Consider the following 17,045-nt stretch of genomic DNA (forward strand, 5'->3'; position numbering starts at 1 on the left):
TATTAAAAAGAAGAATTCCAAATCAATAAACTATTGTTCTTCATTTAAAAGACTCAGTTCTGTTGTTCCTTTTCTTTCTCTTCTTCTTTTCCTTTTGCAGCTTTAGCCTTTTCTTCTTCTTCCATACTCTTTTTAATTCGTGCAGCGCTTTGAGTCATTTTTTCGCATAACATTTTACAATGGTCTTCAAATCCTTTCTTAAAACTAGGATCTGGACCAAGTAATCGATAAAAGAATAATGTAATGTCTTGTTGTCCATGAGTGGCGTCTCTAATATCACACAAATAAGTTAAAATTTGAGAACATCGAACCATTCGAGCTCCGAATTGTGGTGGGTATTGAACAAAAGTTAACAACGAATCTTCAAACAACCCATCGGCAACTTTTCTATCAATTAATTTGTAATGTTTTGTAAGATAAACTTTGCAGTCTTCATAAGTCTCTTGGTCAAGGAAATTAGCTACATCATCAACTAATTCTGGTGGGATTTTACTATTTGGGTTCATGAATGATTAAATGGATTTATATTTAGTAGTTTTGAAAAATAGACAACAATTGATGCGTTGGCATTTTTCATTTTTTTTTGAATTTTTTCTATCATCTTTTAAATAGATAATTTAGTTCTGTAGTGTTTTAATACATTGAAGAGAATCGCACTCAATACTCATGTGTTGACATTGAGGAGACACAATGACGGTTTTGACTGGGCACCCTTTAATATAAACCTTTTTAACACCAACACAATTTAAAATGTTTTCTGTCCAACAATTAACCAATATTAAATCATCAACTACACCTCCTAGTTTTATGACTGTGCATTCCCTCAAATTAAGTCGTTTTAATTTTAAGTGTTGTAACCCTTTTTTCTTATTTAAAATGATATTGTTTGTATTATCAATAAAACAACTTGATTCTAAATATTCTAAACTTGTTGGAATAAAAATTTTACGTTTTCTTTGATAATTACCATACAGAATTAATGACGTTAGTTGGGTCAAATGAGAGAAGTCGTAGTGTTCAGGAAAATATCCTAATTTCTCAAAAAATACAAACTTTTTTAAACAAGTCATTTGATATACCATTTCTGGAAAATAAGTATCAATTTCCAAAGAATAGGTTTGAGGAAGGATAGTTAATGGTTGACAGTCAGAAATATTAAATGCTGGTAAATAAAGTCTTTGAAGGTCTTGAAAATCACTTGCTTCAAGTTCACTTGAGTCAAGACGAATATATCCAACTGAAAGATAAACTTTTCTTTGAACTATCAAATTTGCTAATTTAATTGAAGTAGGAAGGTAGTTTGATTGGAAAACAACAGTTAATGATGGGAATTTTGTTTTAATTTCTATAATGTCTTTGTCAAATATAGAGTAAACTATTATATTTTTGCAAGTTGGATGATTAAGCAAAAGATTATAATTAATTTCATCAGTTTTTTGATATATATAAATAACTAATTTTCTTAATGTAAGTTGTTGGATTTGTGAAATCAGTATTGGGACAAATTCAACAAGTAATTTTAATTCAGTTAATTCATCCATTTGGGTAATATTTTCAGTAATTATATTTGGGATTTTATTACTGACAATAACTAATTTTCTAATTTTTTTTAAATTTATTATGTTCCAAATATCTCTTTTATCATCAAAATCATTAGAACTAATTGATACCCTCCAGACGAATGGACGAGATTTAAATCTTTCTTTTTCTTTTTGGGGTAATGAGTCAATTTCTTTTAAGTCATCAATTTTAACACTAAGAGTTTGAAGATTATTCAATAAATGAAAAATTTTTTTATTTAATTTACATGGATTAACTAAACAACATTGTGAAACATTAAAACACTTTTTATTAATTTGTATAAAGTGAAATATATCAATTTCTCCTAAATTAAAAAATACAGTCAATAAAGATGAAAGATCTAATTTCATATATAACTAAATTAATTATTAAGATCTTTTATTTATTTTTTTTAATCTTTTTAATCAACAAAAACATTAAAATATTTTAGAAAATAGTAAAAAATAAAAAATTATATTTCAATTCATTTTATAATTTTATTAAAAAGTACTTCATATTAAAATAAATTACTATTTTATTATAAAAACTATCCATTCAAAACATATTGTTCAAATCAATTGAAAAAAAATGTTATTTCCAAGCCCTATTAACACGGATATTCAATATTATTCGTGAGTTTAAAACTTGTTTTAATCTAGCAAAGTCTTAGTAGATAAAACATTCTTTATGTTAATCTGTGGAGACTTGCAATAATTCCGAACAAATGAAAAAAAATTGTCTTTAAATAGGTAACCAAACCCTTGAATTTTAATAAAATAAACTACATAAATAGTATATATAGTTTATTTTACTATTATAATAAAAAAATTAAAATTAAATAATAATCTTAAAATAGAAATTTCAATACTAAAAAATACGAAAAGAACTCAAAAAGAAAAAGAACTATAAAAGAGAAAAAGAAATGAGTATTATTTGTTTTAAATGTAAACAACCAATTGAAGAAGGACAAGTTATTAATGCGTGTGGTAAAACATATCACCCATCACATTTTTCATGTAAAGGGTGTGGAGAATTATTACATAATAGTGATTATCAAGAGATTAGAAAGCAACCTTATTGTATAGGATGTGCTACAGCTATGGGGATGTGTCGTATTCAAAAGTGTTCGAGATGTGGAAAAGATATTTATGGACAAGTTATTGATATAAAAGGAAAAAAATATCATCCAGACTGTTTTATATGTGACAAATGTGGTATAGCGTTTAATGGAAATAAGTCATATGAAAAAGATGGCAAAATATATTGTCAGTCATGTTATGTATCATCAGAAGGATTACTTTGTTATGTGTGTGGAAATATAATAGAAGGTAAATTTAAAAGAGTAGGTGATAAAAAATTCCATGAAGGATGTTTTGTATGTAGTGTATGTGGTATTCCCCTTAATGAAAATTTCTATTGTAATAATAATACTTTATATTGTAATGAACATAAATTTAAGTTGATGGGTTATAAATGTGGATTTTGTGGTGAAATGATTGATAGAACTGATTCTAATTCTATTATTGCTTGTGGTAGAAAATGGCACGCTGACCATTTTAGATGTGCTGAATGTCATAACCCTTTATATGAAACAACTGCAAGAAGTTATTTAGATAAGGTGTATTGTCCAATTTGTTATGACGGAATAGTAGTGACTCACACTATTAATTACAAATAAATTCCTTTCTCTTTGAATAACACAATCTTTTCTTTTGTAAATTTAAATGTTATTTTTCTAATTATATTAAAATAAATTTTAATATCTTTATTAATTAATATGAAAAAAGAAAAACAAAAAAAATTAAGTTAAAAACAAAAATTTGTTAATAAATTAAATAATATATAACAATTATTTCAATTCAAATATAATTAAAGTATGAATGAGAAATTTTTGCATTTTGTAATGAATTAATGGATTTTTAAAAGAGGGGTCAACGTTATAAGAATTATTTATTCCTTGATGGATAAATATACTTTTTTATCTGAAAGAACCCAAAATACACTATGACAAGTAAAAATAAAATTTGTCTCTCTACTTAGACATAAAACCATGCCAACTTCATCTTTTGGATTAACCTTTTAAAGAGTATCAATAAACTGATCTCCAAAACCAAACACTTTAAAATTGTTTAAACGAATTTTTCTACATTAAAATTTAGGTGAAAGTGGAAAAAACCTTCTTGGAAAAAACCAAGGACTTACCTTTCTTTAGTTGTATTAATGAACACAATTTTGTGACAATAAACTTTAGAATTAAAAAATTAAGTGACAATTTATCATGTGTTGAGTCATAAATTACTTGACATGTATTAACATAGTATTGGTTAATCATTTCAATAACTAATTGAATTTGTTCTGAAATATATTTAGATAACAATGATAATTCTTTTAGGTTTTAACCTATTAAATTCATTCCATATTGGGCCTCTTTTTCTTGGTGTTTCTATGAGGTCGAAAAAGTGATAGAAATACTTGCGTTGATTTGTGTCTAAGTGATTTAATTTTAAATCTTTTTTAAATTCTTTTTGACTACCTAAATGAGGAGATGGTTCTTCACGTAGTGTGGCTGTCTTTCTTTTAGAAGGTTCATTAGGGTATTAGTTAAGTGAGATTAAATTAACGTTTAATGAGATTTTGATTTTGTAGTTAAGAAAGTACGAGTTGTTTTTTTTTTCGTTTTGGGTGGTTGTACTTTTGATGATTTTATTAGGTGGTTGTTTTGAATAATTTCTTGATATAATCAATGGTGTTTTTTATCGTTTTGTTTATCTATCTCTAGTCTCTAATAGTGTCAGACTCCTAGGAGATGTAGGTGTTTTTTTAATACCGTTTTGTTGAGAACCAAATGATAGTCTGGTTTGTTGGTTGTTTTCTTTTAAACTAAGACCTCCTAGTGATTCCTTTTTCATTGTTTTTTGTTTAGCTTGTTTATTCCCCATTATCTAAGATATTTGTTTCAAACCTCTTCTTTTTCCTTTTTGGTTTTATTATTGTCATGGAAGTATTTACTGCACAGTTATTGAAGTTTTGTTATAAGGTTATGATAATAAAAAGAAAACTAGTTAGTCCTTACTTTCTTTTAATTCTTTGTTAAGCTGAAAATAAAATTTTTTTTTGTCATTTTGGTGCAAAAAAAAGGAAGTTGTATTCAACTCAGTTTGGTATCATTGATTATTAAATTAATAGAGATGAAATAAGATTAGTAACTAATAGTAAAAATAATTATACTTTTAATAAAAATAGAAAACTGGAATAAATATTATAAAATAAACACAAGTATACACAAGAAGAACAAATAAAGTGATAATGAAGAAATGTTGTATAGAATTGAATAATTTATTAATAAAAAAGTATAGATTGTAAAGAATCAAAAATATAGAAGGTAGTTATATGTATAAAAGACACTAAACCAACAATAATTAAAGTTTACTAAGTAAGTCGATAGATTAAGTGAATAAACAATAATTAATTTTTATAAAACAAAAGTTAATGATTTTATTATGATTTTCATTGGTTCGTTAAGAAAGAAGATAAAAAGAATAATTTCAGTACTACAAGAAACATCAAAAAGAAATTATTTATCAATGATATCAAATAGTTTCCAAATAATACATACAATTATAAATATAGTGCAATGTTACAGTCATAAAATAAGTTACTTATCAAAAAAAAGTAACTTATTATAAGAAATTTATTAGAGTATAAAAATAATAAAAGTGTAAAATTTAAATTTGTCTTTTTTATATTTCAAATAAAACATATTTAATAATTTTATTTCAATTATAATATTTCGTTATGGTGTACAAGTATTTGGGTATGTTTTCCACAACATGATTTTGATATTCCTTTATATAAAAATAAGTGTTAATACACTATATTCTATTTTATAATTTTCTTTATAAACAAGAATATCATAATACCCAAATGAAATAAACAATACATGATTGATTAAATAAATAAAAGTATCTTCTGATTGTATAAACCAAAATTTATTCCTTTTATTCTCCCTTTTGGTCTTGTTAAAAATAAAAATGGTCTTGGGTCATTTACCATTTATCAGCTTTACCAATTTTCTTATAGTATATCCTCCAAATTTACTTACCTCCTCATATTCAATAATAATTATTATATATTCTTTATGCATTATTCTTCCATTAAACAGAGATGTATACAAATTCAAATCTTCAATTTTTGAATTAAATAGTATATTGAAGATTTTTCTATCTGCAATTCTTCTTTATTTACTTATTCATATTTCTTTCCTTTTTATAATTTTTAATTTTTTCTTCTTCTTCATAACCATTACAATATTTTCCCTCTCTGTTCTTTTTACTGGATTTTGCTTTAATACAAATCATCTCTATTATTATTCTTTAAAGTGTTTTTTCTACATTTAGTATAATAGTTAAATTCATTTTAATTAAAATTTTGATTTTCATAATATTGAAAGGAGGGAGAAGTTTTTAAAAAAATTTCTTTCACTTATGGAAGTTTATTCAATTAATTGAGGATAAAAAAAATAAAGAAAAAAAAACAAATAACCAAAAAAAGTTGAAAGAGCAAATTTGAAAAATGAGAATTATAATTCATCCTTTTGTGGAATTGACATTTCTCCACATAAATCTTTTTCCATTAATTCTTTAATTTGAGACACTTTAAGTCCTCTTCCAATCAAATTAGCCATTTTTGTAAATGCAGCTGAAACAGTCATATCTCTACCATTGACAACATGAGCAGCTTTTAATCCAGAACCTGCAGCATAAGAATCCATATTAACATTACCATTACCACATTGGGTAGTATCTACTAATACAATTCCTTTTTGATCAGCATATTGTAATGCTGAAACAAAGTCTTTATTTTCAGGAGCATTTCCTTCTCCAAAAGCTTGAATAACAATTCCTTTAACACCAGAATCAACAATACTTCTAACAGTTTTTCCAGTAATTCCTGGATATAATGTTAAAACAGCTACGTCTTTACTCATAACAGGATGATAGACCATTGGTCCTTTTGGTTGTTGAAGGACAAAAGGTTTAGCTAATTCAATTCTAAGATCAAGTTTAGCTAATGCAGGATAATTTACTGATGAAAAACCTCTTAAAGAATTAGCAGAAGTTTTAGTTACTCTATTTCCTCTTAATAATAATCCACCAAATACTAATACAACTTCAGGGACATTAAGATGAGCAGCAACTTTTAATGATGAAATTAAATTATTTTTAGCATCAGTATATGGTTCAGAAATTGGTATTTGAGAGCCAGTAACAACGATCGTTTTACTTAAATTTTCAAACATAAAGGATAATGCACTTGCAGTATATTGCATTGTATCAGTTCCATGTAATACAACAAATCCATCATAATTTTTATAATGAGCATTAATTACATCTCCGATTCTTGTCCAATCTGATGGTGACATACTTGATGAATCTAACAATGGGTCTAATTCCACAATATCATATGTAACTGCAGTTTCACTTTGAATTTCACTCATACCTCTTAATACATCTCCCATATATCCTTTTCTTGGTTCTAATCCATTTTTTCCTTTTAACATACCAATAGTCCCTCCTGTATAAATGATTAATACTTTACTACCACTAGCTTTTTTACTCCATTTACCAACATCTGACCACTTATATTTTTTTGTTATTTTACCTCCATTACAATTCAATAATAATCCAAATAATATAATCCATGAAATAATCTTCATTATTTCGTTTATTAAATTATGATTTTTATAGTTCTTTTTTCGTGATTTCTTTTTATTTTTTTTCTCTATTTTATTATTTTATTTTTAGATATTTTTTGATTGAACTGTTTTGAACTACATTTGAATAGTTTTATTATAATTATTTGTCAATCTAAAAACAATAAAAAATATAAAATCATTTAAAACTATAAAATAATATTTATAGTTAAAACAAAAAATTTATGGAAATTTAAAGAAATTTCGTTAAATTTTTTATATTACAATTTTTTTTCATTAAAAAAAAATTAAAAAAAGAAAAACTAAAAAAAGAACAGAAAACTGACAAAAGACTGTTCATGAGCAAAGTCAACCTTCGTGGTAAAAGACTGTCTAATATTCCATCAAATATACCACGCGATGTAAATTTTTTAGATGTTAGTTTAAATCAATTAGATAGAGTTCCATCAGATTTATCATCAATGACAAATTTAACAAAGATATCAATATCATTCAATAAATTTACTTCACTAACTTCGTTGTATAAATTAAAGTCATTAGTAAATGTTGAAAATAACTTAAATCCTATTTCAGTAATTGATAAAGGTTTATCAAAATTGACTAATCTTAAAGTATTGGTTTGTAATAAAAATACAATTAATACAATACAAGAAGGTACTTTTGCACCTGAATTAACTACAATTTCATTAGAAATGAATTTTATTACAACAATACCAATATCTTTTGGTTTAATGCATCATTTAAAACAAATCACTTTTGCTGGAAATTGTTTAATGTCATTTCCTGTAGCATTAACAAGTATTAGTTCATTAAGTTCATTAAATCTTAATGACAATGTTATTAAAGTTATTCCTGAATCTATTACTAATATGCGTTCATTGGTTAAATTAATGATGAATGATAATGAACTTACTATTATTCCAATGGAACTTTTTACAATGCCTTCTTTACAATCAATTCAATTTAATAAAAATCGTATAACAAGTTTACCTGATATTCCTTTCTTAAAAGAATGTCATTTAGAAGAGTTAATATTAAATAATAATCATATTGGTTCAATTACTTCTTCAATAACAAATTTAAGTTCATTAAGAAATTTTGAATGTGAAAATAATAATATATCAACTCTTCCTTGTTTAACAACACTCACAGCATTAACTCAATTAAATTTATCTAATAATTCATTTTCAACTATAGTCTCTTTACCTCCAAATTTAAAATCATTATATTTACCTTTTAATGAATTAGTAGAGTTATGTCTTCCATTGCCATCTACTCTCACTGAATTATTATTAGATAATAATAAACTTCTTTCTCCTCCATTATTATCTACTTTATCTAACCTTCGTTCATTAAATCTTTCTGCTAATCAAATTTCTTCTTTTCCAACTGAAGTTACTATTTTAACTGCTTTAACTGCAATTAATCTCACAAGTAATTGTCTTTCTTTATTACCTGAAGTTAATACTGAACATCTTCATGTACAAAAATTTAATGCTTCTTTTAATCATTTCGTTACTTTACCTAATTCATTACTTTCTATGACTTCATTAACATCATTAGAATTAACTGATAATAACCTTCTAATTATTCCATCAAATTTTACTGTATTAATTCATCTTCGTTATCTCTCATTATCGTCAAACAACTTAACAACTTTTCCTATTCAAATCTGTAACTTTAGTAAATTACAAGCATTAATTATTTCAAATAATAATTTATTTGAACTACCATCTCAACTTACTTCATTATCAACTTTAACTACATTAGACCTTTCTTTTAATCATCTAAATTCTATTGACGTAGTAACTCATTTAATTCACCTCCAGTGTCTTGACGTTTCTTCAAATGACCTTGTATTACTTCCTGATGGATTAACAAAACTCTCCTCATTAATTTTTCTGAATCTCTCGGAAAATAAAATTACCTCAATCAACAAGTTATTACTAAAACCTTCTTTATTCCTTAACCTAACAAATAACCAAATTACTTCTATTGGAGATATTGATGAAAACCAATTTGTATTAACTAACTTTGATTGTAATCCATTTAAACAACATCATGTTACAGAAGAAGGAAAAAGTTTATCAATGACCAATTCAAGTTTATTTAAAATTACTGTAGCACATGCAGAAATGACTGGATTACGTCCAACTTATGAAGACTCACTTGAACTTGTTCCTAATTTTATGGATAAAAAAGGAAGGAGTTTCACTGCTGTATATGATGGTCATTCAGGACAGGTATGTCCTAATTATGTTGCAAAACGATTTCATTGTGTAATTGAAATATGTTTAAATGAAGGACTAGCTCCAGTAAATGCTTTAAAAGAAGGGTTTAATAGGATGCAAGAAGAAATTGTACAAAAAGGAATAGAAGATGGATGTACTGCTGTTGTAGTCATGATTCTAGATATGAAAATGTATGTTGCGTGGGCAGGTGATTCTAGAGCTGTTTTATGTCGTGGAGGTAAAGCAATTCAATTATCTGAAGATCATAAACCAAATGGAACATGTGAAAGAGAAAGAATTATTAGAATGGGTGGACATGTTTTTGCAGGAAGAGTTAATGGAGAATTAGCTATTTCACGTTCATTTGGTGACATACAAAATTCACCAATTGTTTCTGCTGTTCCAGAAATAAGAGAATATGATATTATGGCTAATGATGAATTTGTTATTGTAGCATGTGATGGAGTTTGGGATGTAGTTAGTAATCAAAAAGCTGTTGATATTATTAAAACATCCAAATCATTAAGTATAGGTTCTGTAAGATTAAGAGATTTTGCTTACAGCATGGGTTCTCAAGATAATATTACTTGTGCTGTTGTAACTGTTCCTTTTTGTTATTAAAATTAGAATATATTAATTTTAATTCTTTTTTATTTTAAATATTTAAGTTTTATTTAAAAAAAAGTATTAAAATTAATTGTCTTACATTTGATTCACCCAATATTGGAATAATTGATGTGCAATATAAGTTGGTGGAACAGTATACTTCCCTTCTGGGTTTGGTTTCTTTGATTCATTTATAGCTTGTTTAACTTCTTCTTCATTTACCCAAAATGCTTCACATAATTCATTTCCAGGAATAATATCAATTTCACTATCTATTGCTTGTGCTTCATAACCAAGCATTATCTGATTTGCTCCAGGAAGAGGATATCCAGAACTTGTAACATATTTAACATTTTTGACACGTAAATGAACTTCTTCCCAAACTTCTCTAGTAACACATTCTTCAACAGACTCACCTACTTCAAGAAATCCAGCAACACAAGTATATCTTTTTTCTGGCATAATTGATTTACGAACAAATAAACATTTTTTTTCTGTTGGATGACGTACAACAACAATAATACAAGGGTCTGTTCTTGGAAATACCATATTTTTACAATGTTCACAATCCATATGAGTTCCAAATCCTCCATATTTCATTTTATTTCCACAACATGGGCAATAACTAAAACGTTGATTAAATTTTATTAAAGCACTTCCAAATCCAATAATATCACACATAGCATGTTCTAATTTCATACACTCAGTTAGATTCATTGAAATACTTCCAGCTGGAGTACGTTCAGTTTCTACTGCAACATATTGTTTATCTTCAGTTGTTCCCATATATACAATGATTTTAATATTATTTTCTAACATTTCTTTTTCCGTATAAAAAGCACTTCCATTTCTAATATTTGGATTTCCCATTTGATTATAACACACAAATATTATTTGTTTTTCTGTTGCTTTTAATGTTGGAAGTAATTTATCTATTTGGTCATTTCCAACAGCCTCTCTAATACTGTCTAATCGTTGCATATGGCTTGAGGTGAAATTCATTAATGAAAATATTTAAGAATTAACAAGTTTGCTTTATAAATATGTTTACAAATAAGAAGGGTTTGAAAGTTTGTTTCGTTTCTTTTGAAGTGTCTAATTTTACAAAAGGATGAAATATAATTGAAATCAATTGAATTTTCTTTTTCTCTTTTTCTTTTAGAACAAAAGTCTACAAAAATATGAGTTATAAAATAGGTTTGTCATCTTCAGAATCAAACATATCATATTCATCATACAAAATTGTTTGATTTATTTTTGTTGTATGTAACAATGAAATAGTTGCTAAATCATTTTTTATTTGATAGAAACAGAAACACATTACAATCACAAAATATGTATTCATTAATTTCATCATACAAACAGGAATTGCTATGTAAAATAAATTAAAAGTTTAATTTAAAATGAGAGAATAGTATTAAAAAAAACATATATATAAAATAAACAAACGAAGATTATTATGCGAGTCATTTTGAAAGAATAATTGTATTACACACGCAATAGCTACTAATAATGTAAATGGTGTTAAGAAAAATAATCTTTTTCTATTTATCGGATTCATCACTTGTGTAAATGAAAAGAACTCAGACATTAATATCCAAAAAACAAGAACTACTTGTAAAAGATCTCTAATTGCTTTTATATCATCCATTATTGGATTTGGACTTCCAGCAATTGAAGATGAATGATGTAAAATATTCATAAAGAAATAAAGAATAAAACAAAAGAAATAAGCTATTAAAACACATGAACGTAATACCCATTGTAAAATTGGATAGGGTTCTTCAATAGCAAGTAATTTTAAATGATCTACATGGAAAAATATCCATACAAAAAGAATAAACATATATAATTCCATTAATACATTATCTACATATTCAATAGAAATATAATTAGCATAAAATCCTAAAGCTACAAAAGGATCATTAAATAAAATCATTCCAAATGATAATAAAAGATTAAAACTTACATAAATATTAAATTCTTTCTTTTTAATTGCAATAACAAAAAGAATAATAAATGTTATGGTTGAAATACAAACCAATGTTATAGTTAATGAAAGACTAAATATTGTATGTGATTTAAATGCTTTAGAGACCATTAACGAAATTGTTAGTCCAGTTGAATTGAATTTATTTTCTATATCTTTAATTGCAACTAAAATAATATATTTTGCCTCTTGTACTGCATCGTCACTAACAAAAATAATATCATCACACTTGTCTATAAAACATCGTGTTGTATATGTTCTATTGAAAGAATTAACAGTGTCATGAAAATTTTTTACGATATGTAGTTGGGTTTCAGCATAAAAAGAAATTTCTTCATTAATTTCAGTTTTTGGTTCTAACTTTAAATACACCTCAAGCCATTTATCATATTTTTGAACGTCAAGACTTTGCATTAATGCATATGTCCCATTTGAGTATGAAGATACATCAACAACGAGTGGAGTAATTTCAGTAGTTAAAACAACCTGATGATAATAAATAGAAACTCCGGCAACAGCTAAACTAATTAAGATAGTGATAATAATCAAAATAATAAAATGCCATCGATTCATTGTATCAACAATAAGTTGATTTCTCATATTAAACAAAAGAGAATATATAATACCCAGATTAATTGAACTAAAAACTATATTTGGTAGTAAAATAAATTATATTATTTCTATAAGAAAAAAAAAAGAGAATAAGAAAGAACAATCATCTCTTCTTCTTTTCTTTTAATTAGCAAATTGGAGTACAATTCCTTCACTCTGTCCTATACCCTTTTGTATTGCATGTTCTGAAGATGTTTCATCTTTAAATTCTATAAACGCTACAGCATTTCCTTTAATAACAATGTACCTAACTTCAACAAAACCTTCTTGTTGTTTAAATAATTCTTCTAACCTTTGTTTACTTACATTTTGTGGAACACTCTTAATAAATAGTCTGTTGCTTGTATGTCTGGTCGGTGAGTTTGGAGGAAGTTTAATCTCGTTAGGTTCTTTCTTTTCAATATCTTGTTTAATTGGAACTTCTTCTTTATGTTCAAGTGTTTTTTCTATTTGGACTTTAATTTGTTTTGGTTTTTTTTCTCGAGTAATTTCTTTTCCTTGATTCTTAACAGTAATATCACTTTCAATTTTAGAATAGTTAATATGCTTTATTGTTATGACCTATCTTTTTTTTATTTTTTAATGTTTAAATATAAAACAAACCATTGGTCTATCAAATAATTCATGATTTTGTAATGATTCCATCGCAAATTGTGCTGATTCTTTTGTATCATAAATAACAAATGCTTGTCCTCTCATTTTTAAACTCTTTCTAACACATACCTGAAGTACATTTCCATATGCTCCAAAAACAGTATTAAGAGAATCTCTAATTCTGTTTGGCTTAATACTTTGGTCAAGGTTGTTGATGTATAGTGTGCATGAAACAGGAATTGTTGGATCAGCTTCAAATAAATTTTTTTTATCTTCTTCTTTTTCCATTATTCTTTTCTTTGTTTCATTTTATAGTTCATTTGATAGTTTCTTTATTATTATAGTAAATTTATAATATAAAATAATTTATTCAATTCTTGTTTTAAAGCTCATATTCTTTTAAGTCTAATGTGTAAGTAACAGATGTTTTTTTATCAAGATCACGTGCCACACCAACTAAAGCATCAGCCCTTTCATATAAAGTGTCTTTAAGAGAAATTACTAAAAACTGGACATCTCCACATTTTTTTTGAATATATTTGGCGACTTGAAGAATATTTTGAACATCTAGTGCAGCATCTATTTCATCTAAAATAAAAAATGGACTTGGATAATAACTTTGAACAGCAAATAATAAGGCAAGTGCAGCAATAGTTTTTTCTCCACCAGAAAGTTGTTCAAGGTCATGGAACCTTTTAAATGGTGGCATTGCACTATATTTTAATCCACTTAAATAAGGCTCTTCTGTATTTTCTAAAGATAGATAAGCAGTACCCCCAAGTGGATGTTTTGTACTTCTTGTTAACTCTTTATAAATTGGATCAATTGTATTGGAAATATGTTCAAAAGCTTCCATAAACATTTTTGTTCTTTTATTTTTAATTTCTAAGAAAGCGTCTGTAGCACTTTTGGCTTCTTTCCTAACTTCTTCAAAATCATCATTAATATCTTTTAATTTATCAACAATTCCATTAAACTGATCAATAGCTTTCATATTTGGTGTAAGTCCATTGATCTTATTTTCTAGTTTATTTATTTCTTCTATTAACTCATTCCGTATTCTGTTATATTCTTCATTATTTTTTATTTTAATATCTTTTATACTCTCAAAGTCAAATTCTACCTCTTCATAAGTTGTACTTTGTGTGACAATACCCATAGTAATTTTAGTACTTTGAGTTTTCTTTTCATTGTCTTTAATAGGTAATTCTATTTGTTCCATTCTAGCACTTCTAACAGTTTCATCTAATCCAACTTGTAATTTACTGTACATGCTTTGTGCATGACTTTGTTCTTTTTGATTTTGTTTAATAAGATTTTCAACTTCTTCGTATTCTTTCTTTTTATCTGTAACATTTATTTTTAGTTTTTCCATCTCTCTTAGTATACTAGCTAATTCTCCACTTTTTTTTTCAATTTCTGTATTATTTCTTTCAAGTTCTTGTTTAATCTCTTCTTCTTTTTTACTAATTTCTTGTTTAATCTCTTCTTTAAGATCATAAATTTCTTTTTCTAACTCCATTTTTTCTGTTGAACTATTCTTCTCATCTTCTATTTTAATTCGTTCTTTAAGTACATCAATTTCTTGTTGAATGTTAAACATTTCAAGTTCTCTTTCTTTATTAATTCTTTCACTACACTCTAAATAAATATTTTCTATTCCTATTTGATGATTTAATTCTCCAAAATATTCTTCTTGTTTTTCTTTTAATTCTTCTTCAAGTTGTTTATAATGGTTCTTATTTTGGGTTATTCTTTTTTTGACTTCTCTAACATCTTTACCTCCGATTTTCTTTTCCATTTCTTCTTTCTCTTTTATATACTTTTCTTCATTCTTTTTTATTTCTTCTAAATTTTTTTGTAATACATTAATTCTTTGTTGACATCCTTTAACTCTTAGTTGAACTTCTTCTAAATTTGTTATTTGAATATTTTGTGTTTCTTTTAATTCTTCTTCTAATTGTTGTTTCTTACTAGATAATGACATATATTCTTCTTCTCCTTTTTTAACATTAACTTTCTTTTTACTTTTTTCTGTTATACCACCAACCATTAATGAATTTTTTTCTACAATACTTCCAATTGAAGTAATTACTCTAAATTTATGTCTATGGTATTCACTAAAAGCAATTTTCCTTGCATTATCTAATGTATCAACAAGTAATGTATTATTTAATACAAATCTAAAGACAGAATCATATTTATCATTATACTTAATATTTTTAATTGCAAAACTTCCTCCTATATCCTTAATTTCTTCATCAAGTTCAAAGAAATCTTTTGTCTTTAATTCTTTTAAGCATAAGAAAGTTAAAACAACTCTACTTCTTTGTTCTTTGACATACCTTAAGCATTCTATTGCTGTTTGAGTATCTTCAACAACAACAGCTTTGTTATATTTTCCAATAGCTAAACTAATAACATTTCCATTTCTCTTATTAATAGGAGTATATAATTCATTAACTTGTCCATAAACTTTACTGAATAATCGTTTCAAATTATCAACAATTTCATTTAACATTCTTTCATGTTTATTTTCTTTTAAACTCATTCTTAATTCACTCATTTGATCTTCAACTTGTTTTAATTCATGGTTAATTCTTTCAATATTTTCTGTTTTTTCATTTAATCTAACTTTAATTATTTCTGCTTCTTCTTCTTCTTTTCTCTTTTCTTCTTCTTCTTTTTGTATTCCTTCTTCATACCTTTTAACTTGTATCTTGATTGAATCAAGTTGTTCTTCTAAAAGTTTAATATTTTCTACTTTTCCAAGTTCTTTTATTAATTCTTCATCTTGTTTAATTTGTCTTTTTATTTCATTAAATTCAGTCTCTTTATCTCTACACTCAGTTTGATATTTTTCATTTTGTTTATCAAATTGTTTTTTTTGATTTTCGTTAAGAGTGATTATTTGTTTATTTTTTAATTCATTTAACCTTTCCTCTTTTTCACTTTTTTGTTTTTCAAATTCATCAATTTTGTGTTTTTCTTCAGAACTTTGTATTTCAAGAATTCTAAATTCCCTTTCTTTGCTTCTTAATTTATCATTTAACATTCTTTTTTTAGCTTGAATTCTACTTTCAAGAGGTTTTAAAGATTCTCGTTCACCTTTTAATTTTCTAATTACATCTTTCTTTTCATTTTCTTCTTTAACTTCTTCTAACTTCATTTACTGCTTCTTGGTATATTTGTTCTTTTTCAGTTTTTTGATTCATTAATTCTTCTAACTCAGTTCTTTTTTCTTTGGTTTCATCAGTATATTTCTTCATTCCTTTTTTATAATTTCTAATATCAACAAGCATCAATTTCTTCTTTTGTTCATTTAATTCTTCTTCCAATTCTTGATACCTTTCAGCTTCTTCTTTCATTTGCTTATACTGTTTTTTTTCTGCATTCATGCCTTTCTTCTTTTGAAAACATGTCAACGTTTGTTCCTCTGCTTTTTCCTTTCTTGCTTTCAGTTCATCATATTCTTTGGCAAGTTCATCACTACCACAAATAGACTCAATCATTTTAGTTAACTCTTTTCCACTTTTTGATGCAACTTGAATAACGTCTCCTTGGAAAACTAAAAAATTTCTTGCTTTAACATCAATATTAATGTCTCTCAAAGTATTTTGATACTCTTTTTCACTTACAATATTTCCATTAATTCGGTATTCACTTGAGCCACTTTCGAGTACTGTTCTACTATATCTTTTTATTTCTCCATTCCCATGTTTTAATTGTAGTTCTACGA

General features: G+C 25.8%; 10 protein-coding genes across 10 annotated transcripts, besides 24 other annotated features; 2 read left to right on the forward strand and 8 right to left on the reverse strand.

Moving 5' to 3' along the window:
- Positions 1-53: 53 nt before the first annotated feature.
- Positions 54-506, reverse strand: EDI_037380 (uncharacterized protein; the record flags this gene model as incomplete). The annotated part of the gene is made up of 1 exon (XM_001735377.1): positions 54-506. One exon carries the CDS (start codon positions 504-506, stop codon positions 54-56), a length of 453 nt encoding a protein of 150 aa, XP_001735429.1.
- Positions 63-122: a microsatellite.
- A 111-nt stretch (positions 507-617) lies between the features above and the next one.
- On the reverse strand, positions 618-1,931 carry EDI_037390 (uncharacterized protein; the record flags this gene model as incomplete). Its single annotated transcript, XM_001735378.1, has 1 exon — positions 618-1,931. The coding sequence occupies one exon, from the start codon at positions 1,929-1,931 to the stop codon at positions 618-620; it is 1,314 nt and encodes a 437-aa protein (XP_001735430.1).
- Positions 1,593-1,622: a sequence feature (AT_rich).
- Positions 1,777-1,806: a sequence feature (AT_rich).
- Positions 1,930-2,107: a sequence feature (AT_rich).
- Positions 2,108-2,324: 217 nt separating this feature from the next.
- Positions 2,325-2,437: a sequence feature (AT_rich).
- Positions 2,438-2,482: 45 nt separating this feature from the next.
- EDI_037400 (lim domain, putative) lies at positions 2,483-3,238 on the forward strand (the record flags this gene model as incomplete). Its single annotated transcript, XM_001735379.1, has 1 exon — positions 2,483-3,238. The coding sequence occupies one exon, from the start codon at positions 2,483-2,485 to the stop codon at positions 3,236-3,238; it is 756 nt and encodes a 251-aa protein (XP_001735431.1).
- A 37-nt stretch (positions 3,239-3,275) lies between these two features.
- Positions 3,276-3,434: a sequence feature (AT_rich).
- EDI_037410 (uncharacterized protein) lies at positions 3,410-3,892 on the reverse strand (the record flags this gene model as incomplete). Its single annotated transcript, XM_001735380.1, has 3 exons — positions 3,410-3,516; positions 3,564-3,623; positions 3,763-3,892. 3 exons carry the CDS (start codon positions 3,890-3,892, stop codon positions 3,410-3,412), a joined length of 297 nt encoding a protein of 98 aa, XP_001735432.1.
- An 881-nt stretch (positions 3,893-4,773) lies between these two features.
- Positions 4,774-4,831: a sequence feature (AT_rich).
- Positions 4,832-5,020: 189 nt separating this feature from the next.
- Positions 5,021-5,062: a sequence feature (AT_rich).
- A 175-nt stretch (positions 5,063-5,237) lies between these two features.
- Positions 5,238-5,293: a sequence feature (AT_rich).
- A 4-nt stretch (positions 5,294-5,297) lies between these two features.
- Positions 5,298-5,854: a repeat region.
- Positions 5,855-6,072: 218 nt separating this feature from the next.
- Positions 6,073-6,110: a microsatellite.
- A 29-nt stretch (positions 6,111-6,139) lies between these two features.
- Positions 6,140-7,276, reverse strand: EDI_037420 (L-asparaginase, putative; the record flags this gene model as incomplete). Its single annotated transcript, XM_001735381.1, has 1 exon — positions 6,140-7,276. One exon carries the CDS (start codon positions 7,274-7,276, stop codon positions 6,140-6,142), a length of 1,137 nt encoding a protein of 378 aa, XP_001735433.1.
- Positions 7,277-7,298: 22 nt separating this feature from the next.
- Positions 7,299-7,362: a microsatellite.
- Positions 7,363-7,404: 42 nt separating this feature from the next.
- Positions 7,405-7,547: a sequence feature (AT_rich).
- A 4-nt stretch (positions 7,548-7,551) lies between these two features.
- Positions 7,552-7,594: a microsatellite.
- A 17-nt stretch (positions 7,595-7,611) lies between these two features.
- Positions 7,612-10,125, forward strand: EDI_037430 (protein phosphatase 2C, putative; the record flags this gene model as incomplete). Its single annotated transcript, XM_001735382.1, has 1 exon — positions 7,612-10,125. One exon carries the CDS (start codon positions 7,612-7,614, stop codon positions 10,123-10,125), a length of 2,514 nt encoding a protein of 837 aa, XP_001735434.1.
- Positions 8,970-8,997: a sequence feature (AT_rich).
- Positions 10,119-10,203: a sequence feature (AT_rich).
- Positions 10,204-10,206: 3 nt separating this feature from the next.
- Positions 10,207-11,091, reverse strand: EDI_037440 (NADH pyrophosphatase, putative; the record flags this gene model as incomplete). Its single annotated transcript, XM_001735383.1, has 1 exon — positions 10,207-11,091. One exon carries the CDS (start codon positions 11,089-11,091, stop codon positions 10,207-10,209), a length of 885 nt encoding a protein of 294 aa, XP_001735435.1.
- A 205-nt stretch (positions 11,092-11,296) lies between these two features.
- Positions 11,297-12,700, reverse strand: EDI_037450 (uncharacterized protein; the record flags this gene model as incomplete). Its single annotated transcript, XM_001735384.1, has 2 exons — positions 11,297-11,481; positions 11,560-12,700. The coding sequence occupies 2 exons, from the start codon at positions 12,698-12,700 to the stop codon at positions 11,297-11,299; spliced, it is 1,326 nt and encodes a 441-aa protein (XP_001735436.1).
- Positions 11,487-11,554: a sequence feature (AT_rich).
- A 60-nt stretch (positions 12,701-12,760) lies between the features above and the next one.
- Positions 12,761-12,797: a sequence feature (AT_rich).
- Positions 12,798-12,835: 38 nt separating this feature from the next.
- On the reverse strand, positions 12,836-13,594 carry EDI_037460 (U1 small nuclear ribonucleoprotein A, putative; the record flags this gene model as incomplete). Its single annotated transcript, XM_001735385.1, has 2 exons — positions 12,836-13,258; positions 13,316-13,594. 2 exons carry the CDS (start codon positions 13,592-13,594, stop codon positions 12,836-12,838), a joined length of 702 nt encoding a protein of 233 aa, XP_001735437.1.
- Positions 13,279-13,310: a sequence feature (AT_rich).
- Positions 13,595-13,637: 43 nt separating the features above from the next.
- Positions 13,638-13,677: a sequence feature (AT_rich).
- An 11-nt stretch (positions 13,678-13,688) lies between these two features.
- EDI_037470 (structural maintenance of chromosomes protein 1A, putative) lies at positions 13,689-16,475 on the reverse strand (the record flags this gene model as incomplete). Its single annotated transcript, XM_001735386.1, has 1 exon — positions 13,689-16,475. One exon carries the CDS (start codon positions 16,473-16,475, stop codon positions 13,689-13,691), a length of 2,787 nt encoding a protein of 928 aa, XP_001735438.1.
- Positions 14,382-14,409: a sequence feature (AT_rich).
- Positions 14,997-15,156: a microsatellite.
- Positions 15,095-15,166: a microsatellite.
- Positions 15,951-16,007: a microsatellite.
- Positions 16,476-17,045: the final 570 nt, after the last annotated feature.

The sequence above is a fragment of the Entamoeba dispar genome, genomic scaffold, assembly GCF_000209125.1.
Source record: "Entamoeba dispar SAW760 scf_1105229459101 genomic scaffold, whole genome shotgun sequence".
Taxonomy (NCBI): Eukaryota; Evosea; order Mastigamoebida; family Endamoebidae; genus Entamoeba; species Entamoeba dispar.